Source organism: Podarcis tiliguerta, assembly GCF_965153285.1.
Source record: "Podarcis tiliguerta genome assembly, chromosome: 2".
NCBI classification, from domain to species: Eukaryota; Metazoa; Chordata; class Lepidosauria; order Squamata; family Lacertidae; genus Podarcis; species Podarcis tiliguerta.
In genome coordinates, this window is record NC_139535.1 from 81,322,029 (window position 1) to 81,345,869 (window position 23,841).

General features: G+C 42.6%; 1 protein-coding gene across 7 annotated transcripts; it reads right to left on the minus strand.

The window, feature by feature from the left end:
- Window positions 1–5,835: 5,835 nt before the first annotated feature.
- AKAP8 (A-kinase anchoring protein 8) lies at window positions 5,836–23,841 on the minus strand. 7 transcript variants are annotated; one of them, XR_014508594.1, is made up of 16 exons: window positions 23,723–23,841; window positions 21,757–21,795; window positions 21,164–21,196; window positions 19,986–20,274; window positions 18,832–19,363; window positions 18,265–18,409; window positions 17,910–17,956; window positions 17,725–17,761; window positions 15,910–15,948; window positions 15,728–15,827; window positions 13,919–14,060; window positions 13,258–13,351; window positions 12,564–12,694; window positions 10,536–10,631; window positions 8,627–8,820; window positions 5,836–7,193 (listed from the first exon to the last, which is right to left on the minus strand). XR_014508594.1 is itself a non-coding variant. In XM_083429672.1 (15 exons), exons 1-15 carry the CDS (start codon window positions 23,736–23,738, stop codon window positions 6,759–6,761), a joined length of 2,175 nt encoding a protein of 724 aa, XP_083285798.1. In that variant the 5' UTR covers window positions 23,739–23,839; the 3' UTR covers window positions 5,836–6,758. The 7 variants fall into 7 exon arrangements, 4 of the variants coding, with proteins under 4 accessions (XP_083285798.1, XP_083285800.1, XP_083285799.1 ...); XR_014508593.1 differs by lacking the exon at window positions 15,910–15,948; XM_083429672.1 differs by lacking the exon at window positions 8,627–8,820 and having other exon boundaries at window positions 23,723–23,839.

Genomic DNA, 23,841 nt, shown 5'->3' on the forward strand with positions numbered 1-23,841 from the left:
GTTGTTAAAAACTGAGATATGAAAGCTAGGAACTAAAAGGCTCCTTAAACCGAGGTTATGGGCGCAACAACGGAATGTCTGGGTGTGCATTTTTATAACAACAATACAATACAAATGAATGAACTTCAGCTAAAATATTAAGTTCATTTTTCACACAGTCTAGTCCTCCCCCTGCCCACCCCCCTAATATTCTTAAGAGGGTCTCTTCTCCAGTCTTCAAAGAGTAACAGGAAGTGGGGAGGCAGAAAAAGATCCTCCTTTCCTTCCACTCTGTAATTTTAATTTGAAATCTCAGGTGCAGTACTGCCCCCAAAGCTCAGAAACTGCTTGCACTAATGAAATTCCATCACAAAATGTGCCTAGAACAATGGGAATTTCAAACACTGTTTCACCTATATCATGTCTACTTTGTGCATTATATTTTCCATATAGACATGCTGACAAAACACGTACACTTTTGACTTTCACAAGTCACGGCTTTATGCATTCTTGAAAATATACAAAAATTATAAGCAAGTGTTTATGAAGCAAAATGGGCAGTTTTTATACAAGAAAATGTATGAAGCAGCTTTTGCCTGATGCAGAATAATATCAAAGGCAATACAACCTTTGATTAGATGGAATTCTGTAGCTGTACAATTGACCATCTTGTGTAGGCAAAGCCATAGTGAAATTTCATGTACTGTGAAACAAACTGTGACCATAAGAAATGTTCTACAGTGATGCTAGTTTAAGCTGTTCCTCATGCATAGCTGCATGCTCCATGGAGTTCAGATGCAATTTTAAAGTCTAACAACCATAAACAAAAATGGCTAGTGGCCAATCCAAACACTCCATAAATATTGTTTTCCATGGAAGCAGATAATTTCCTTCCACATCATTATTACATGGTCCTGGGGCAGCAGGTTCACTTTCAGCAACCCAATCAGTAGCCTGCAACCACTGGTATAATGAAAGGAATAAAATTTACCTCTGAAAGCAAACAAACTTATTTGGCTGTCCCACAGATAATAATTCACCCCACAACTATTATAATCTGCTGCAGGTGAGAGAAGGGATAAAGAAGAATCAGGAAGAACTACACAAGAGCCAGGAGGTCATAATACAGTGATAACTGCTTCAAGAACATATCTGAGCCCAGCCTCCATATAGTTGGGACTATTGCAGCTGTTGGGACCAGAGGGATATTAATTAAATTGTGATAAACTGTTCTTGTTCAGTTCCAACTTTACTAAAGCACTGGCAAATGCATTCTCAGGAAAAAAATCCTCTGCAAGAAACCAAGAGGGGAAATTACCATCATTACAGAGTAATAAAAACAACAACTGCAGGTCAGGTTAGTGTGAGACTCTGCCTATGTAATAGGTTGCATGCTATATCTACACTGATTTACTGGACAGCACAATTCTAAGCCTGTTTATTCAGAAGTTCCACTGAATTCAATGTGGTTTACTCCCAAGTACGCTGAGTTTGGACTGCAGCCTTCACCTTGAAATGCGCAATTTAGCATTTTCATACTTAGTCCCTATTTCACTACTGCAACTGTATAACTTAAGGTGAATAATCACTTTGCCCCCAAAGAAGCCTACTAGCAACGTTGATCAATTTTTTGGGGAAATTATTATAAACTTTATTAGCTTAAATTAAAATTGCAATAAGACAAGTATTCAGCTAAAAGAAAGCAAGGATGACAGCTGATTTTATCATAACACGCACTATGTATATGAACCCTTACAAAAAGCATCCAACATTATGTAAGGACCCATCTATACAAAAACCATTATCACCACACACAATCACTAAATATCCATTTATGTTACCACTAAGTGGCCACTCTCTGCGGACTAAATAAAAAAATTTAGTTTTGCAGTTGTTCTAACAAACGGTAGTCTGTTCTAATCATGATCCACTTCTACCTAGTGAAGCTTTCCAGACCTGCTAAGAATGCTGCCCTCAAACCCCACCCCACTAAAGGCTCCTCATATTAAGTGCAGGGTTTCTACTGGACCACCCGTCAGATATCTGCGTTATAATCCAAATCTACCGTTAGATCCCACTGAACTACATGGCACCGCTTTAAGGCTTTTGTTGATTTGTTGACTGCGGGGGCAAAGGTTGGGAAGGGAGAAAGAGCCATTACGTGTGGTCCTCACAGAGGCACAAACAGCGCGCAGCCGTTTGTACGTACTTAAATCGGGCAGTTAAGGAATCGGCCCCCGGCAACGCTCCGAATCGGGTCGCAAGCGAAAGATCCGCTGCTGCCTCTGCACACCGTTGCCAACTGCGGCCTTGTTAGGCGGGACGCCGCTTGCCGCGCATCCTCCGGGCCTTTCGCTATCACAACAGGAAGCCAATAAACGTGCCGGTCCCGAGCCAGGAGACCAGCCGGCACAGCCCCCCCCCCCCCGCAACTCGCAGGGGGCCACGGCACGGCCAGACCCGCTCACGGGGGGAGCCAGGTGGGGGCGGCGCCGGGCAGGAGTAGCGGTCGAGCCAGGCCTACAGGAACCGCAACCTTTGGCAGGCAGGGCACAGAGCGGAGAGGCGGAGCCGCCTGCCTCGCGCGCGCCCTGCTCCGAGGAGCCGGTCAGACCGGCGCCCTCTCGCAGCGGAGCCTCCGCTAGCGCCGCCGCCGCCGCTTCCCTCTCGCCCGCCCCGCCGCTCTCCCTACCGGAGCCGCGGCCGCTACTACCGCCGCTTCCCCCTCCTGCTCGATGACAAAATGGCGGCGGCAGGAAGTACCATCAGCACCCGCCCCGCCCAGGTTCGCTTACTGCGCCACCCGCGCACGGGATCCGGGCGCCCTCGGCGGGAAGGCCCTCCGCCGTTTCGAATATGCATCCCAGCCAGCGGAAGGCCCGATGTGCAAGGGCGGCGCGAGGGCCGCCCACAACGCACCCCGGCCTCATAGCGGTACAGGCGGAGGGCACGGACATACTTACGGCAATCACGTACCCTTAAAGGGAGCAGCGAAGCAGCGCTTACGGAAACGGCGTAGCCACCATAAGCCTTCCACACCACCTACCGCAATCCGCGTAACCGTGCGAAATAGCGAGCCACATCTTGTTCCCGATTAACCCACCGTGAAACTTAGCCGTCCACCGCGAAAATGCAGAGGGGAGTGGGGTGGGAGAAGTTGCCCTGCTCACGCGCGGGCACGGGGCACCAGAGACACCAGGCAGCGTAGGCTGAGGAGGCTCGCGTAAGACCTTTGCGCAATAGGCCTCGACGCAAAAAGCGTAAGTCGCCTGACGCAACGGTCACATTACGCAATGCGGGTTACGCCGACAAGACAACGTAACTGAACAAGGAGAATACCAACCCCCGCAGCCTCTCCCGGCCCGGCCCAGCTCTTACCTGACGGCGGGCGGAGAGCCGGAGAAGGCCGCGTTGTCACCAGCCTCCTACCAGACCAAATCCAGCAAGGCCCTGAGTGAAGGGGAAGCGCCGCACTCCGTAGGAAGGTTCGGGGACCACGGCGAACAGACCAGGGCAGAGAGCGACGGGCAGCGGGACCAGCAACGGCGGGGCTGCACTGACCTCACCACGCAGCGCGTTACGTCACCGCGCAACAAGCCACGCCTCGCGCAGGGCACAGGACTTCGAACCCAAGGTTCCCTTACCTCACGGCCACGCCCCTTCGAGTAAGGAGCCCTCCGAGTGGGCGCCGGGAGGAGCGCTTCTCAGTCCCGACAGGGAGACGGCGCGTGAGGGGTATCGTAAGGCAAGCGGGAGAGGGAAGGAAGCCGCGCCGCCGCCGCCGCCTCACAAGCGAATGATGGTGCTTGGGAGATGGGGCTTACCGCCCCACAAAGGTGCCGCTTGCTCTTTGAAGAACGTAGGAACTGCCGCTCTTGTCTCCAGTCCTTCCTCCCGCGCGCACAGCACAGATTCCCGGAAACGTGACAGAACAAACTTTGCTCGTTAGAATGCACCACATCCCAGTTTCTGATCTCGCCAGCGGGTCCAATCCGACCCCGCGGATAAATTTGCTACTGCCAACAGTCAGGCAATTAATTGCCCACGGAAGCATTTAGCAAAAACTACCATCGTGTCACATAGCTCTCCTGCTTGTTAGTTCGCTGACCGGGTTACTTTCGAGCTCTAAGGCTGTTGGTGCTCGATGATGATGATGATGATAATAATGAGAATAATAATAATAATAATAATAAATTATTCCTCGGGGCTGGGAATTCTGTGGCGCTTCACTCTGCCCGGTTGCACACATGGGAATGTGGCGCTATGACACACAGAATATACCAGCCTTTCAGACAAAAGCAAGCCCTTGGTGCATCACCAGTCCCGAAAAAGATGCTAAATACACATTGGAAAAGGCGACGGGGACCAGTTTCTTCTCTACAAAACAACCTCCAGTGGGAACCTCATCCGCAGAATAAGCTAGGCCCTTGCTCTTCCCAGCTCGTCAGTATTCTTTCAGCAGACCGGAAAGGAAGATTATAGAAGAGGGAGCCTTTGTTCACCTACTGGAGCAGAGGACTTCGATCGTAAACTCTCATCTTTGATTCACAGCACCTATGGCGACATATATGGGTGGGGGAAGAGAAGGCTCGACTTTTAAGCAGGTCAATCGTTCAGCACTCCCTTTCTTCCATGTATTCTGAAGCAGGAGGTCAATGATACCTATAAAAACAAGGGCACACCTAAGCATAGCCTTAGTTAAAGGTAAAGGTAAGGTAAAGGACCCCTGAACTATGGCTGCAGTTACTTAAGAGAGGATCGCTCACTCTTCTATCTTAGCCTGATTGTCATGTAATAATTGGCAATTCCTTCATGCAACTTTCTATTGTTACCATTCATTTTATTCAGTGATAAACCATTAAAGTGCTTATTGAAAAAGAACGATTTGTGGTGAAATATAAGAATGGGAAGTTGCATGAATTCAAATAATGGTATCAATATTCATATAGGAAGCTTCCTTATACCAGGTCCAACTATTTGTCCATGTAGTACTGTGCTGCCTCCTCTGATTTGCAGCAGTCCTCCAGAGCCTTGGCTGAGACTGAACCATTTAACTGGAAATACCAGGGATTGAATCTGGGCTGTTGTGTGTGTGAAAACACATGCTCTACTACCAAGTGTCAATGCAAAGATAACTTCTAAGTAGTATCAAGTCAAAGTAGTGGGATATTCAGTTGAATGTGTCATATTCCCATCTTCTGGGAGCAACTTCCAGTTATTTGTGCTGTGTGAAGCAGTACTTTTATTTTTGTCTGTACTGAATCTTCCACCATTAACTTCATAAGGATGGCCCTGGATTCGAGTATGATGATGGATAAACTTTTCTGTCAACCTTCTCCACACTATGCATCATCTTATACACCTAAATCATACCCCAGCTTTTCTCTAAACTAAAAAGCTCTGAATGCTGTAACCTTTCGTTATGAGGACTTGGATAATTTTGGTTGTCCTTTTCTGAACTTTTCCCAGCTCTATAGTATCTTGAAATGAGGAAACCAGAACTGTATGCAGTACTCAAAATGTTGTTGCAGTTTTATTTTCAACTCATTCCCTAATGATCCCTGGTATGGAACCTTTGGTATCAGCCACAAGCCCGACTACCTCACTGCTCACCCTGGCTCTAGATTATCAATGAATGCTTTTGATATAGAAACTGGATTTAATATTTATTCCTCTCCTTCAACCACACAGCAGAGATAATTTATTTTCCTTGTATGGTAGCTCTGGCATTTGCGAGTGTGGGATGTGTGTGTTCTAGACAGCAGCCAGTCAACTGCTCTTCTAACATGAGCAATCAATGTGACCACATTGTTAAGACAGCACATGTTTTGGAGCCAACTAAATGTAAGATACTAGTTTTCAGTTTCAGAAGTTTATTTAACTGCTAAGACAAAAGACCGGGGTTGTTGTTTTCTTTACAAATAGTGCTCCATTCCACTCTTAAAGCTTTAACTATGAGCATCAATCCTAACACTCACAAATCTGCTTTTATTTTGCTGGTCTTGGTGCTGCTTGAATACTCACAGGGCAATATTTGGCAATTCACTCCATGAATGATACGTTTGTGATTTTTATTAAGAGGATGGAGATTCAGTGGTGGTATAACTTTTCTCCCTTAGGCTATGCCTCTGTACCAGCATAATGTACAAGCTGCAGCTTGCTAGCCAGAAAATCTGACATAGTGCTCAGTAGAAATGATAACCCCAGTGTGATACACAATCATCTTGGTGCTTAAAAACAAGTTACAGATGCTATTTTCATGCAATATTGCAAACTGGATAAAGAAAGTAACAGTTTTGAAGGCAGCAAGTCTTTTCTTTAGGAACTTAAATGAGCAAACATTTTCACAAGCAAGAACACACACACACACTTAACTAATCTACTCCTTCATAAAGAAGAGGCCAAATTTCGTTTCCAAATTAAGCTATATTCCTTCAATACTGAAAAATGAACACCTGGGAGGAGCTGAATGATTAACAACTTTGCTTTTTTTCAAATCGTATTGTTCATTCTACAATGAATAAGTCATCAAACCTTTCTTGGGGAATATACAGCCTTCTACAACAATGAAACACAAGACTGCTTCCATAACAGAATAGATGAATTCCTTTCTTCAAATCAATAACAAAATTGGCAGCACCCTAGAAATGCACATACAGGTACTGCACCGACATATGATTTTTTTCCAGGGTGTATGGGGGGGGGGAGGGATTATACAGCTAAGCCAGTCAAAATCATCTTCATACAATCAATTTATACAATCATTTATATGGTCATTCCTATTGCAGCTCTGCATTTGCTACAATAACTGGTTCCTCCTTGGTGTCACTATTTTCAGCTGTTGCCATTTCCGTAGAGTTCCCTTCTCCCATCTTCAAATGCTCTTGTTCCTCCACTTGGCTTTCTGCTGCTCTCACTTCAAGGCTTTTTTGAGGATGGGCAGGCAGTCCCTCTGTTGTTCCTACTGGCTTGGTTCTCTCTTTTTCCTGCTCCTCCTCCTCTGCAGATTTATCTTCAGAAAAGGTTATAGTAGAGCAAGCTCTCTCATCCCCTTCTGGTTTAGCAGTTTCACTGACTTCAGTGGTTGTGATCTCATCTGCAGCACTCTCTTTTCTCTCTACTGCAGCACTTTCTGTAGCCTTTTCTGTCCCCTCTAAGGCTCCAGAGTCATCAACATCTTGGTCAACGTTTTCATCTGTAAATGGGTCCTCACCCTGACAAAGGGAAGAAGCATATTATTACTTACTCACAAAATTGTCTGAACCTCCCTTAGACAGCCTCATACCTAGAATGCAGAAGTTTACAACTGAGTGATTGAAATTTGAGCACCCTCACTTCAAAGCACAATAGCCTTTCTTGCCTCAAACAACTTAACAGACTACATTTTTGCTAAATTCTTTCACATGTGCCTGCCAGCACCCTAAAGCCTGCGGTACTATTTGGAAAGCTGACAATGTGTCTGCCTCACAGGAGTAAGATTGGAATGCACTTTGCTGCAGTATATTTACTGTAGCATCAAGAGATGTAATTCTATCATAGAAAAACCCAGTGGACTCTTAAATAATTTTCAACACACCTTTTGAGCCTTCAGCTTAGAGGCAGAAACTGTTTTTAGGAAATACCCAGTTGAATCACAGCTATGAAGTGCTCAACTCTCTCACCACACTATTCAACACTAGCAAGTCTAGATGCTGACACATGGCTATAAACCAATGATGGGTACTCATACATTTTTGTGATCTCATTAAGCAGAACACTCTTTGTGTCCAAGAAACCTAGGGGAATGACTGTACTGGGAACCACTCATACAGCAGGCACACCAAACTCATTCAGACTGAGGTCATGGCTTGTCACTGACCATATCCGGGTCAGTCCTCTCTTTTGCTCTTGCTAGAATTTCTGTTCTTTATTAAAGGAAACACCATATGGAAACAGCAGACATACTAGTGTTGTTCTGCTGATTCTCAAAACCAATGTCTGTCATGTACGGGGATTAAAACCATTCTCTCCCCCACCCCACCCTGCTTTTGTGGATCACTCGTGGCTGACCTGCAACTGATGTACAACGGAAAGGCAGCATGCCAGTGCAGAAATCTAGTCCTTAACCTGATCAAATTCAAGTGACAATTTCTGAACCACAATACTCATGAGGCACATGAGTTCCAAGTTCTCTTCTGGAGTCCTGCTTTTCCATCTATATCCATGCAGTCCCAACCCACAAAAATTGGGCCAGATACAGTACTGCCAAGGATTTCTGCACCTAGCAACTAAACATTTATATTTTATGAACCAGTTGGAGACTAACTGCCTCCATGAAAGAAGATCCATGCAGGTGAAAGACAAGTAGCGCCATCTTCTTTGACTGAAAATCAGCCAACCAGCTTTATTCACTGATGTTCTGTAGTTTCAGAGCTCTAGGCTCTACCCCGCGATTTGGATGTGTCCATTAATCGCCAATTAAAGGGGTGGGGATTCAAAGTCAAAAGCTTCCTCAGGAAGGGCAAGGTGCCAGCATCCTTTAAGGGAGGAAGTAATACGCCAATGTTCAAGAATAATTTCTTGATGCCAACTGCATCACCCTGCCTCCAGCCTTCCTTTCTTGGGGAAGGTGCTGAGAAGATTTTTGATGGGGCAGCTCTGGCATTACCTGGAATCCTCAGATTTCCTTCACCCCTCTCAGCCTGGTTTTGCACCTGGGTATGGTACGGAGACTGTGCTGGGTGGGTCGAAGATCTCCTCCTGCTGATGGACAAAGTTCAGGTGTCCATGCTGATTCTGTTAGACCTGTCGGCAGCCTTTGATACTGTTGATCATGAGGTGTTGCTGAGGCACCTGCGGACCCTAGCAGGGGTAGACGGAGTTGCGCTTGAGTGGTTCCATTTTTTCCTCCGAGAGATCCCAGAGGGTGGCACTGGGCAACTGCTCATCTGCCCCAAGGGCTCTCTCATGCGAGCTACGCAGGGTTTATTCTGTCACCCCTCTTGTTCAACGTGTATGAGAGGCCGCTGGGGGAACACAGCCTCAGTAAATAGGCCATCAGTGTCAACTACAAGCTGATGTGCTCAGCTTATTTTTTTTCACTGGACCCAGAGAGCAGAGTCTCGGTTTTACTAGTGTCTGTCTAGCAGAGACTAGTTAATTGGCAGAAACTCAGTCTGGTTAAGACTGAAGTGTTGCCATAGGGACAGAGCGGACATGTAGAGGAAATGACAACATCTGCTCCCCCTTTAGTTATGCTTGCCATGAGAGGGTCCTGTTGAATCTTGGGATGCTCCTGGATTCCCAGGTATAGGAGCAGCCAAACTTGTTTCTTTTCGTCTTCACCTGGTCAGATGGATGCAGGCTTTCCTATCAAAAGTGGAACTCACCAATTACATATGGCCATGTATGCTACATCAAGAAACCCTCAATGGTCACACAGGAGTCTCCACATGACCTGCAAATACTCATCTATGCTACCGCTCTTCCCATTATTGGCTCATCACATCCCTGCTTTGGAGATAAGTGGCGTCTTTTCCATTCTCAGCAGGGTAAAAGGCTAGTTTGATTTACAGAGCCATAGTGAAATATTTTGGAGGCCCTGTCTCACTCATGTCATGCACTGCCGAACAGTTGAGATCAGATCACCTGATGTCAACTTTCTCCCACAAGTGATATTTGGAATAACACTGGGACTAACAAAATTTGCTTTGACTTTGGATGCTGTTCCCAAGTTAATTTTCTTTAACACGAAAACTGAAAACTCATTAGGGAAATCAGCATTGCCTTTCTACTCAAGAAAGTCCACTCCATGCTGTAAGCAAGAAAAAAATGCTTTTTCTCAACCAACCAGATAAATTTTCAAGCAGTGCTTAGGTTGGGCACAATGCTCCCCCTCAACACAGCTATATTTTATATTAGCAGAGGGTAGTCTGAGGATAGTATTTATTTTGCTAATTAATCTAGTTGTAAAGCAGCTATAAATTTCTTCTATACTGGCCACGTTAACACATCACAGTAAGCCACAGTAAATGGTTTGCCATAAAAATGCAGATCCCTAGTTTAGCATTATGCCTGAACCTGGGATTGTGGTTTGTTTCACTTTAAGCAAATCAATGTGAATCCAAGGTTTGTTCTTGCTTTCCTAATCATGATTTGTTTGCAGTGAAATAAACCATGACCCCAGGTTTGGACATAATGCTAAACCAGGGACTGCCATTTCTCGCTTCTGCTTGCACTGCTCGGGGAGGAGTGAATGAAACCTGTATATGCATTCATTTTAAGCCTTTAACTACAGTTTAGTGTAATGTGTAAATACAGCCAGTGTCTGCTAGTATGAGTATCCAACACATCTGGGAGGAGTGGGAGTGGATGCTAGAGAGGAAGACACTATTCAAGGCTCAGATTATACATAAGAAAGCAAAGAGATAATTTTGCTTCCCTCCATCTTATGTGAAAAGACACATGCAGCACACTCAGCAATATTACTGTAATGCTCTGTTGAGGCCAAGCTGAAGCTCCTGCGCTCTTGCTCTGTGAAAAAGCAGGACTATACAGCAAACATCCTGCTTACTTACCTTGAGGTACTTTTCTAGCATTTTCACAATGTGCTTGCTATTCAGAACACTCTTGGCTACGTGGAAACTAGCCTTCTTGAAATGTTCAGCTGCCATCTAGGAAGTGTAGAAACACAAGTCAATAAGATGCCCAAGTAAAAAATAAGAATGCTGCAATTCTGGTTATCCTCCTTATTTTACAGCCATCACTTTTACGGCACTATGCACTCAAGACTTTGTAAAAGAAAAAATACTTAAGAGTAAATATGGCCAGTGAAAAGCTCTTGCCAGAGACTTCCTGGTGATGCTTCTGCCTAGGCATTTTCAACTTACGTTATGCTGGAGCTAGGGTTTTGTTCTACATTTGGAGTATTTCTATAAAATGACAAAAACAAAAACCAGCTCTTCCTCCAGCAGAAGCTTCTGCTGGATTGCAGTCCCTTCAACAAATGGAATAGCTTCAATGAACAGAAGGGCAACTCTGGATCCAACACATGGTAATCAAAATGACGGAAGTTTATAAAAAGTGAGTATAGGACAGGAAACTAAAATATGCTTTATATGAATTAATAGATTTATTTGGGCATCTTTACTGCCAAAGGGGGCTTATTTCACTATGAGGTTTCTATAGTGCTTTTATCCAAATGTTTATATTTAATAGTGCTTTACTGTATTGATATTTCATAAGGGAAACTTCAATACATACTGCATAAGAACAGAACCAATTTGCAACTTCTCTTCTTACACAATGAAGATACGTTGGCTAAATTTTCCTTCAGGCCGAAGTAGAAGCCGTTATATCCAAGTTTCAGTTATAACATGGCAAGTTACACATGTGTCATCAAGCTATTCAAGCATTTATCAAATGTAGGTGTAATATATGTAGCCTATGTATTCCTCTACTCTGCCTATCACTGTTCCTAGCCCTATCACAGACTTAAGTCTTTCAGGGGCTATAAGGAAAAATCAAGCACTGTAACTTTACTCATACTCCAATAAAGTTCTCCTCTTTTGTAGCTACAGGTGTCATTATTATGGTCTCTCAAACTGGAAAAACCATGCATATTATTGGCACTTTTTAAAAAGTAGAGTGTACATAAAAGAATGCTTTGCTGAAACCTCACGAAAGTGGTCTGATAGTTTTCATATTTCGAAAAGGAGATACAGAGACACTCATGCCCTTGAGCTAAGAGCCATGACTCACCCAGAAGGCATTCAAATTACCTGCACTTGCTTTTCCTATATAGTGAAATAACTCTTAGGTTGAGTCCCAGACATAGGAGAAAAAAGGGAGAGAGATTTTATGATGGCCATCAGGCAATGCCTTGCCCCACCCTCCAGCCCTAAGAGCCTTCAGAATGGAGTTGCTCCCACAGGCATTATGTTTATGTGTCCTTTAGTGAACTGAATAGAGTGGAAGATTATGAATCATGAAGGTGGTGAGGGTGTGTATGAATTAATCAGTCCTAGGATAATTTTTAATTGCTATTTTGCTGTTGCTAATATTGTTTTATAGATTATGAATATTGTGAATCCTATGCTTTTTATTGTAATTGTGCTGTTTAGCTTATTTTTTTAGTTGTTTTGTTAAGTGTTTTATGGATTTTAAATGTTTTATTGATGGTTTGTAATTGTTTTACTGATGAGTTGTTCATTATTCTATATGCTTTATGTTGCTATTGTGATTTTCTATTATGTTATTGTTATTTACTGTTTGTAAGCTGCTTTGCAATTTTTGTGAATGAAAAGCTGCACAGAAATATATTCTAACCTATGCTATACTATCATTTATTAGCAACCAAACAGCAGGTTAGCCATGCCTTCATAAATAAGTTTTCAATTGTAATTGAGAAGCGAATCCCAGATTTGAAAAAAGTGTCAGATTATGGAATAGCAATCAATCAAAGAATTTCTAAGCCTGCATTACTAAACACACTAGCAAGTAAGCCCCATGAAGTTGTGGGACTTGCTAAGCAAGCACACATGGACTGCTTTCTAAATCAATGCACTTCATTAATCAATCATATAGAAAATACTAATAGTGCTTACTCTGCGATTCCTGTTGTGATCAACAGACCTCAGGTGTCTCTGGAGAAGATGATGTTGTGCAGGAATTAGCATATCACAAGCCATACAATGAGCAGCATCTATCTTTTTAAAAAAGTGTTCCTGGCCAATTCCTGAAATGGTACAAACACAAATTAGATGCACACAATTGAACATAAACTATTAAAATGGTGTAGTATGTTATTTCTCAAGCAGTTGTTTTGACACCATTCCCAGAAATTGTCTACGTTAATCATTTTAAGCATACAAACTAAGAAACAGTTGGTCAGAGAAACTAGAAGAGAATTCAAAGGCCAATGCAAAAAACTCACTACAGCAATAATGGTCATGCCATTAAAAAACTCCCAGCTGCTACTGCAAAACTCCTCACAAGCATTAGCTCGTCTGTCCCTATAACATCCTAGGGCAACATGACCCAAACATAGGGGGAACTATTACAATATGGCTATAACCTTGTTTTGTTGTCGAAACATCTCTGCTCTTAATAACTGGGTACTCTCTTCCTCACAGCAACAGTTAACAGCCTGCCTAATCTATCAGAAGGTGGTGGACTCACTTTCACTGGAGATTTTTAAGCAGTGTTTGTATGGCCATTTGTCATGGATGCTTTAGTTGAGATTTCTGCTCTGTACTTTCTAGGTGGTGGATTGAGAATTCTTAATAGTGTTCCACTTACCTTTGAAAGGATCTGGTTTTTGTTTCGGACCATCCTTCTCCGTTAGCTCTTGTCGGCGTTTCCCAATTTTCTTATTTCTGTTCACTATATATTTCTGGGGATTGTAAAGGAGAAAATATGTGTAATCAGATAAGTCACTGTCTCCAAAACTGAGTAAAAAGTCAAGTTAGAGGTGACATTGCAACTATACACTAATCACTCAAATTAGTGATCTCCAATCACTATGTAGTTCACTGGATAACGGCTTCTTAACAGTTATGTTTCAATCTTTCCTTCACACCTTCAGGTGGGACTCATCAACTTAAGCCCTAATGACCAACCAGTTAGACACTGCTATTCAGAAACATGCTGCATGTAACAAATTACTTGATAGTAACTTGACAAAAAACCTAGTTCAGGCTTCCTCAACCTCGGCCCTCCTTTGGCCTACAGCTCCCATGATCCCTAGCTAACTGGACCAGTGGTCAGGGATGATGGGAATTATAGTCTCAAAAACATCTGGAGGGCTGAGGTTGAGGAAGCCTGACCTAGTTTAAGAAAAACTTACAAAAATAACCACTAGCAATTCTTTGGGCATTAATCGCAATTACTGGATAGCAGAAGCAGTTCAGTTACCTGATAGTTTTTTTTGTTCACAACTTAAAATCCCAAATAAGCATACCTGCAGGAATTCTACAGTCTTGTCAGGCAATTTGGTCCCAATGTATCGCAGGACCTCCTTGTGAAATTTGCTCTGTAGATGCTTCTCCATTTCTTCTTCATCAAAGCTTCGGAATTTACATACAGAGCAAGCAAACTGGATTCTAAAGGAAGGCATTGAATTTGATTTTTAGTACACATTATTTATGAAATTCAATACATGAAAAATAAATTCCATAAACTCAACTATTGTCCTAACAGAACCTAAGAAACCTCCTGTCTACCAGGCAGCAGAGAGCATTGTTGGCTGCCCACTCCCCACCTTAGAGCAGATTTATGCCACAAGGTGCCATAGGAAGGCACTGGACATAGTAAAAGATCCATCGCATCCTGGTCACTGTCTCTTCGAGCTCTTGCCGTCAGGACGGAGATACAGGACGATGAAGACAAGAACGAGCCGTCTTAAGAACAGCTTCTTCTCCAGAGCGATCTCGGCCCTGAATGGGAAGCCTGGACTTTGAAAGTCATCTAATCTCCCTTGCTGTATTATACTGTATTGTTTAATTAGTGTTTTTATGGAGCAGTCAAGGGGGCAATGACAATAAAGATATTATTATTATTATTATTATTATTATTATTATTCCTTTGCTGCTTCAATCTAGGGTTGCACTTTTGTTTATTATAGCAAACTATGCATAACTTTGCTACAATCTATTTTCATCTGGAGTTTACTAATATTTTGAAATTATCTTATAACAGTAATATCACAACATTAACAATGTGAGTTTTCATCACACAACACAAGAGTGCTGTAATTCTAAGGTTCTATCCACAGGAGTTTCCATACAATAAGAAAGCATCTCTCCTGAAGAGCAGTCCATTTTAACTAAGTTTTATAAGACAGGCATAAGACATAAAACCTTCTGGACCTCCTTCACACCCCTGCTTGACTCATGTAATCCACCATTCTTCTCCCTCTACTCATGCCTCCAGGCCACACACAAACACATGGAAAGGAGAAAAATTGGGGAGGGGCCTTGCCTTGACAAAACTACTCTAGGCAATTAAGGTTTTAAAGTTTCTCAAACTGAAGTGCCATCCTTAGAAACCACACACACACAAACACAGTTATGGAAATACTGAAATGCAATATTAGTTGATATAACCAATTAACCTTCCAGAAGAGTGTTTGCCTGTATTACAGAATTACATACATTTTGGAAGGGAGGCAGAAGGAAAAAAATGTGTTGAGCAAGCCTACTTAATCTGGAAACAACCAAAGATATAATCAGCCTTGTAGACATGTATGGGATGCAAGATGAAGTATTTACATTTTGATAAATACAGAATTTTGGAAGTGGGTAAAGGAGGACAGAGGAGACACATAAAACACTGGCATGGGCAAGTCCTATAGAATCTCAGCTGGCTACCATTAAGCAACCATTATTTTAATTAAATTATTAATTTCTACACTACCCTTTTCAACTAGGTAGCCCAAAACAGTTCACAATGATATTTTCAAATTGTCACTATTTGTACATTTTATTAGCAATTTAAAAGACAATGTATGAAACTAAATTTTACATAGCAAGAGCCATTTGTTTTCCTTGAGCTGGAAAGCAAACTTGCAGGGTGGCAGAAAGAGACAGCCCAAGAAAGTTTAGTGAATATTCCTGGAGAAACAACAGAATGTTCTCAATTACTGCAGCCATATTTCGAAAGGCTACATATAATGTGGGTTTAATTTTATGTATGAAGCAGGAATTTAAGTTAAAATGAATTTTAAGCCAAAGATGTTTAAAGATGTAAGAGCTCTAATCTGTTCACTTACCTGTCCATAGCACGATCACGCATTCGATCCCTCTGCCTCTGCTTCTCTTTTCTTTGTTTTGACTCTTCATCATCATCATCCTCAATGCCATCACCAGATGCTACAGAAAGTTAAATTTAAGGCAGTTCTTTAAGAACTAACGTTCAACTGCGTTACAATGTCATGGGATAAAAATATTGTACCTTCTAATCTCTTCTCTCCTCTTTCCTTGACTTGCTTTTCTAAGGGTCAATTAAAGATCTACCATGTGAAGGCAATAAAAAAAGCACTTACCTCTATCAGTGTTTCATATGGCAAGTGTAATTCACAAATATTATTTACATTATTCATTAAATTGCACTTTTTCAACACAGCCATAGCCTCCCTCATGATATACAACATAGGCATAAGGGCTATTCTCATAAGAAATGCTGCCACAGTGAAACTGCTTTCTGTTAGTCTTCACGCTTATGTTAGTCCGCTGAATGATTCTTAGCTAGTGCAGTGGAAGAAGGTGGAGTGGGGAACAGTCACGCTCATATCCCTAGTCAACTCTGAAGTTCACTGGGTTGCCTTGGGCAAGTCAATCTCAATCACAGGTTGAATGGACACTAAATTTCTCTCTGAGCTTCTTAGGAAGACAAGATATATATAATAAATAAGTTGTAATAAACAGTAACAGAAGCAGAAAATTGAAACAATGTAGTCTCAAAAATAGTAATGTATGTTTCAACAACACAACACACACTACTATAAGAAATACATTGAGACGTGCTGAAACAGCTGGGTATACCTATACAGTTCACTAATATCTTTAAGTTTCTCTCAAGCTAAACAAATGGCCCAGGGAATGGAAACTGGTTACTGGACAAACTAAGCCAACTAATGGGCATAGTGTGAATGTGTTGTCTACAGAGTCTCTGTCATGATGTATTAGCTAAGATTCCTGCACTGTAGGGGGTTGGACGAGATGACCCTTGGGGTCCCTTCCAACTCTAAGATTATATGAGAGGTGGTTCCAGCCACTTTCCTGCTGCTGCATTGCACAGGGCTAAGCCATGGTCCAGCTTAGAATGATGTCCAAACTCGGCCTTCTGGTTAATCTTGCTCCATATGAAATACAAACTGTAATCAAGATTTGTTCTTAGGTTTACACCTTAGGTTTACACCTTATAAACCACAAGCCCAGGTTCAGATGATATACTAGGACAAACTATAGCTTAGCTCAAGGCAGCACAGCAGAAGAACACCAGGTGAGGAGTCCAGCAGCCATGTTCTCTTCTTCTGGAACCCTCACACATCCATACTAAGTTACAAAAAGCAGCTCATAATATGTAGATAATGCTAGAGCTTGGGACTGAAAAGAGTAGATTTTAGAGTATAGTATTTATTTACCCAATTAATATGTTATGATGCAGTGATGACTATCAGCTTTAGATGGCTTTAAAACAGGAATTATCACTAATTTGTTGAATATTGGCAAGAAAACTAAAAGAAAAAAAAATAAAGCTGAGGATCTTAGACATAATATTTACAGTTTTCAGAGACACCTGGCTAGTCACTGCTTCTAAGGAAGATACATGAATGTTACAATACTATCTCCCCTAAGGCGTTAATATTGATGTTACAAGTTTTTGAGTTCAAATTAATTTTAGCCGGTTGCATCTACAGTGGTACCTTGGGTTACGAACTTAATTCGTTCCGGAAGTCTGTTCTTAATCTGAAGCATTCTTAACCCGAGGCGCACATTCCCTACATAGGCCTCCAGTGGCCCTGGAAGTAGATTGCGTTCGTATTCCGGGGCAAAGTTCGCAACCCGGGACACCTAATTCCGGGTTTGTAAATTTGTAATCCAAAGCATTCGTAAGCAGGACTGTTGGTAACCCGAGGTACCACTGTAATGGCCTCCATAGAAGATCAGAATGGAATTCCTACCCACTCCACAATCCCTCATAACAATCCCTCATAACTTTCAAGTGGAAAGTTAATATAGGCCTGCCAAATGAATTAAACCCTACCTTTCTTCTTTAGATCTTCATTGCTTCTCTCATGCTCCTTTAAAAAAAGGGAGAGAGGGATTACGCAAAGTAATTAATTCTATATCTCTTAAAAGCTCAATGTAAAATATGTCAGCAATCCAAAACATTCATCACTTTAAATGATCACTTCTGAAAATCCAAATACTTTTGAAAAAGTTACTTACACCTTTATCTCTTTCATCTCCTGATTTGTCCTCTCCTTCACCATTATCTGTCAATACACAAGACACCATTCAACTACTGTGAAAAGTTCATTTTATTTTACAATCTAAACATAGCACTCTTCTGGGATCATTTAAAGTGGAAGTCTGGTTTCCATCTGCTGAGAAATTTACTTGCTAGCATATATTTCCCAACTCTTCTCCATCTTACTACAGAGGTGCAGGCCATTTATATATTTGGTGAACTGTAACATTGCTGTAAAGTACTATATTTTATAGAAGACAAATAGGTTGGTACCAAAGCAAAGGATGAGAAAACAGGATACTAGTTCCTAGTGTAACAAAATCAAAACATTACCATTGTCAGAATAATTTCTTTCACTTTCTGTCTTTGTCTGCTTGTTGTCTGGTTCATCTCCACTTTGGGAATGTTTCCGTTTGCGTAATCCACTTTCAAAATCTGAGTGCCCACCAAAACGACCACGGAATGGTCTTCTCTTTGGCTAGAAAGAAAAAAAGAGCAATACATGCTTGGCCAGTTTGTTGGCACTTGCCAGGAACCCCAGAATGCATTAGTTTCCTGCTATAAATGTCCTCTTTCACAAAAATACATTTCATGCATTTCCTTAATAAAGAATAAAGCCCAACCCATGCACCCACGGAAAACACATATATCGCTACCTCACAAGCAGGCATTTTTTCAAACAATTCATCTCAGCTCCAATAAAACAAAAACATCACTATTCTGTCAATATCCCTTCCAATTATTGCAATGAAAATTAAAAATAAATGGTGTTGTATTAACATCCTACATAAAAATAAGACCATCTTCTCTTGTTGTTAATCACTGAACCAATCTGATGATTTACATTTACTGAAACAGCTATAAATGTAAGAGTTCCTAAGGTTAGTGTGCTAAACTTACTCTGCCACGTGATCTGTTGAAGCCATAGGGCATGTTCCCAGGAAACCTTCCCATTCCCCTTCCTTGCATTCCCATCATGCCGTAATCATAATCCCCATAGTTGCCATAGTCGCCATAGTCTCCGTAGTCTCCATAGTCTCCATAATCACCATAATCTCTATACTCTGGGACTAGTGCTTGGGAAAATAGTGACGGAAGCCGGTTGGGTCCAGGTCCTTCCATATTCCTTCCACCCATGTAATTCATCTCATTCCATTGTGCAGACATCCGTTCTGTACTTGATGGCATGAAGTGGTCACGATTGAAAGTGTTTAGGTGCCCTCGATTCTGGGCCCTCCCTCTGGAAAAGCCATAGTTGTTTCCTCTGTTGCGGGGCTGATCTCTGCGGTCACCAACATCATCATAGCGACTCCCAAAAGAATCATTCCGATCTGATCCAACTTCATTATAGTCATAGCTGGTTCTGTACAGGTCACGATCAGGCACTGATGCTCTAGAGTCATAGGACTCATAAGACTCAAATCTGAAAGAGCTGTATTACAAGCAAAGAATTCAGTCAGTAGTTATAGAGGACTTGACAGGAAGGTTCCAAAGTTTGGAATCTCCAGGTAAAAAAAGACAAGTAAAAGGACTGAGAATGACCTTTACCAAAGAGCCTGGAAAGCTGCTCCTATTCAGAAAAGACAACACTGAACTAGATAGATCAATGATCTGACTCATTCAAACAGCTTTATATGTTCACTCTATTGGAATAAGGAGCAATGCATTCTACAACAAAAGTAGAAGGAAACAACCTGTATTTGTTAGACAGCCAGGGACCCTTAAAAATTATGAAAGTCATATAACATGTATTTTCTATGTGGTTTCAAGGCACTATTATGAAAACCCTGTTTGAAAATATCTTGTGGCACACATCTGATAGCTGATGCCTCAACAAGAGAAGGCAGCAGACCCTCTCTTCAACAGGTTGCCTTCTCTTGCATGAAAGCTTTGTCATTAGAAACTATAGCATTTGTTTAACTGTACCAATGTTAAGCTACTATCTACATATCAAGTAATGAATATTGTTCTACCAATTCTTGTTTTTAACGAATTAAGGTTCAATTGAGAACTAGAAATATGTTTTTCAGAGATGAGGAGAATCTTTAGTTTACCTTCCCTGATCTTCCATGCCTTCCCCAGGACCACCGCTGCCTTCCTTTGACAGCATATCCAGACGCTGGTTTATTTTTGCTATAATGGAGTCAGAGTTTTCTGTGCCCACTGCCCCACTACCGTAATTTACAACTGGCATGCGAGAGCCCATCTCAGCACTCATTGTCATGTCGGTAGCTTTAGGAGCGTCCCAGGTAGTTGCAGTAACACTGGCAGCATCATAGTTGTATGGGGCAGCTGTAGTAGAGCTGCTGGTTTGGGCACTGTAATAATCATAGCCTTCATAGCCTGGAAAAAAGGAAAGACAATAGTACAGTAAAAAGGGGGGCTCTGAGTTTCAAGTGTCGATCTTATCTATGGAAACCATCACCAAAGCCAACACTCACACACACTTGAAAACAACTGTCAGATACAAACATTAATAGGCCACCACGGTCCACTGCCACAAGACCAATGAAGAGTTATTGCTTTAGTTATGTGCCCACAATTAAAGAGCTGGAGATTTTAGGTGTGTTATTATTAAAATCTTGGATTTTTCCAATGATTTCTATGAGAGGCTCTCATTTCCAAGCCTGGGTCTAATTAAGAATAATTTTCCAGTGTGTGGATAGGTTATTCCCCAGTTTACAATGAAATGGTTCTTTGTGCTGTTTTTTGTATCTATATCTTTCTTCCTCCATCCCTTTCTCTCCATCCACTGGACTTAGAAGGGAAAGAAGGGGAATGTGAAAAAAGTATAAATATAATGCTCAACTTCCACTCTCCCTAATTCCTACTAAACTTCCCTTCTCTCTCGGTTAGCCTCTCTTGCATTCCTGCCAGTTTTGAAGCCTCCCTTCATCAGTCACTTCCATTCCCTCTTCCTCCAATCCCCACCGCCAACAAGCATGCTCAGCCTTCACTGGGCCTTTTCAGGGATCCACCCAGATAGTTTTGATTTTTTAAACATGTCTGTGCTGTTGCAAATCTCTGGGTTCCCCTAAGCATGCTGATACTCAATGGCCCTTTTTTGGCTACAAAGTTGTTGTAACTCTGGAGCCAAGTTCGGCTTTAGGAGGAGTGATGCAAATTCAAATACTAACTTATATAATGCCTTATATAATGCCTCTAAATGTTCTTGTTAATTCTGAGAAAATTGGCAAAATACTTAAGATAGTACTGCAAATAAAACACATACCTTGCCAACTTGCTGGATTTGTTGAATAGCCACCTTTTAAAGAGACAAAAGTTTACTTTTACATTAAACACGTCAATCAAAGCGATGTTAACACAACACAGATTAAGTTCTTTCACAAGGCAAGCAATTTAAAACAATTTTAAATGAATTAGTTCTTTGACAGCAACACAATAAAACACAAGTGATGTGTTAAAGAGTTAAGTACAGATATATAGGCAATATCCACCATCATACCAGAGGATTTCCCCTTCCTCTCCTCTACCCGCAGCTACTCACACCTCTCAGTCTACTCTAGAATCACCCAACTCTCTGGAGCAGATTTCAGAAGTGCATGGGGGTTGCAGAGGGGGAGGAAAGGGGAAATTAGTTGCCCGAATAGCTAAAACCACTGGACATCTCCTATACAAAATAAAATCCTCTCAATATATTATCCCCAAAGTAGAAGTTCAAGGCTGCTCAGGACCTTTAAAAAAATATCATTTGTGACCCATGCTTAAGATAAGCATATTTATTTATAATCACACTTATGCTCAACATTCTTAAGGTTATCTATTTCTTTTCTAAACTTTTTATTTTAGGAGATCATGACTTACCTTGAGTACCGGTGGCCTCAGTACCCCAGGAACTATAACCTGTAAGAGAAATATTGACTCATTAACTCACAGAAACATACATTAACTTGTCCCCTCCCAGACTCTCTCTTAACTACTTTCACATAAGGCAGCTGTAATTTGAGTGAAAATGTGACTACTCAAACATGTCAATTTACAGTAGTTAGTGGTTTGCTGTGAAAGTACCAATCTCATCCATTTTGCCTGCCTTCTCCAGCACACAAGGGAAACAAACTATGATCAGTAAGCCAGGGACAAAATGTGGGTGAAGACAGTGGCATGTTTGGAGCAAAACAAACCACAGCTCCCAGTTCAGACATACCGCTAAGCTAGGGGTTTTGTTTCACATTTAAAGATGACAAAATTATCATATTCACAGTAAATCACCCCTAATCTTCAGACCCTGCCCGTTGCACATTCTGCAGATGATACCAGACTGTATGCACACCCTGTTCAATCCAACAAAATTAGGAAAGGAACTAAAAGTAAAACTATCACCCCATAATGCTGTTTTATACAAATCTATGGTGTGACTGGGACGCGGGTGGCGCTGTGGGTTAAACCACAGAGCCTAGGACTTGCCGATCAGAAGGTCAGCGATTCAAATCCCCGTGATGGGGTGAGCTTCCGTTGCTCGGTCCCTGCTCCTGCCAACCTAGCAGTTCGAAAGCACGTCAAGTGCAAGTAGATATATAGGTACCGCTCCGGCAGGAAGGTAAAAAACGGCGTTTCCGTGCGCTCCTCTGGTTCGCCAGAGTCATGCTGGCCACACGACCCGGAAGATGTACGCCGGCTCCCTTGGCCAATAAAGTGAGATGAGCGCTGCAACCCCAGAGTCGGTCACGACTGGCCCTAATGGTCAGGGTCCCTTTACCCTTTTTATGGTGTGACTGCCTTTGGATTACCGTGTATAGATATGGTAGCCTCATCTCAAAAAGGGATATTGTAGATTTGGAAAAGGTTCAGAAAAGGCAACCAAAATGATTAAAGGGATGGAGTGAAAGGTTGCAACATTTGGAACACTTTAGTTTAGGGAAACGATGATTAAGAGTTGACATGATACAAGCTTATAAAATTACGAATGGCATGGAGAAAGGGGATAGAGAAAAGTTTTTTCTCCCTCTTTCGTAACTCTAGAACTCATGGACATCCAATGAAGCTGAATGTTGGAAGATTCAGGACAGACAAAAAGTACTTCTTCACTTAGTTAAAACTATGGAAGGCACTTCCACGGGAAAGAAGAGACGGCTGCGAACTTGGATGGCTTAAAAACAACGACGAGATAAGTTCATGGAAGATAAGCCTTGGCAGTGAGTGACTAGCTACAGTTGCACAGGCCTTTTAACAGGCGGACGCCTCCTCTGCCGTCGACTGCATAGAAGGAAAAGGATTCACTTGCTACCTACAAGGGGTGGTAGAGCCGTTAAAGACACAGGAGTCCTGCCAGGGAGGGGGAAGATGTTGACAACTCTTAACAGAGATGTGGAAACGACTTCTCCTCTATATGGACCAAGCATTAAGCCCAGGAAGCTGCGGGTGTCTGGAGGAGGGGGCAGGCCGGCTACAAAAGTTAAACCCCCACCCCCGGGGGAGAAGGGGAAGAGGCGGCACCCCGCGCAAAAGAATGGGGCGCAGGAACCGCGCGCTGGCGCAGAGGAAAGGGGTCGCCTCGACGCCATTTTGTGTCGTCTTCGGAAAAAGGGCCTAGTCCCGCCTTCCTCGCAGACCGCGGAGATTAGAAAGAGGCGCTCCATTCGCCAGGCCAATCTCCGAGAGGGGCAGCGCCGATGGCCAATCAACGCCGCCCGTGTCTCGCGGAGGCGGTTGAGAGCCACCAGGCCTAGTCGGTGCGAAAAGCCACCACAGTGAGGTAAACAACCCTACCCCGAGCGAAGCCTAACCCGCGTTTCCCGGTTCCTTCCCCCGCCCCTGCAGCGCCAGCTCTCACCATAGCCCTGATCCATGGCTTCCCTCTCCGTCAACCTGCGACCACGCAGAGTAACCTATACCCTCACTGCGCGAGCGTTGGAGCCCACCGCGGATTGGCTCCTCTTGCGGACCTCTGAG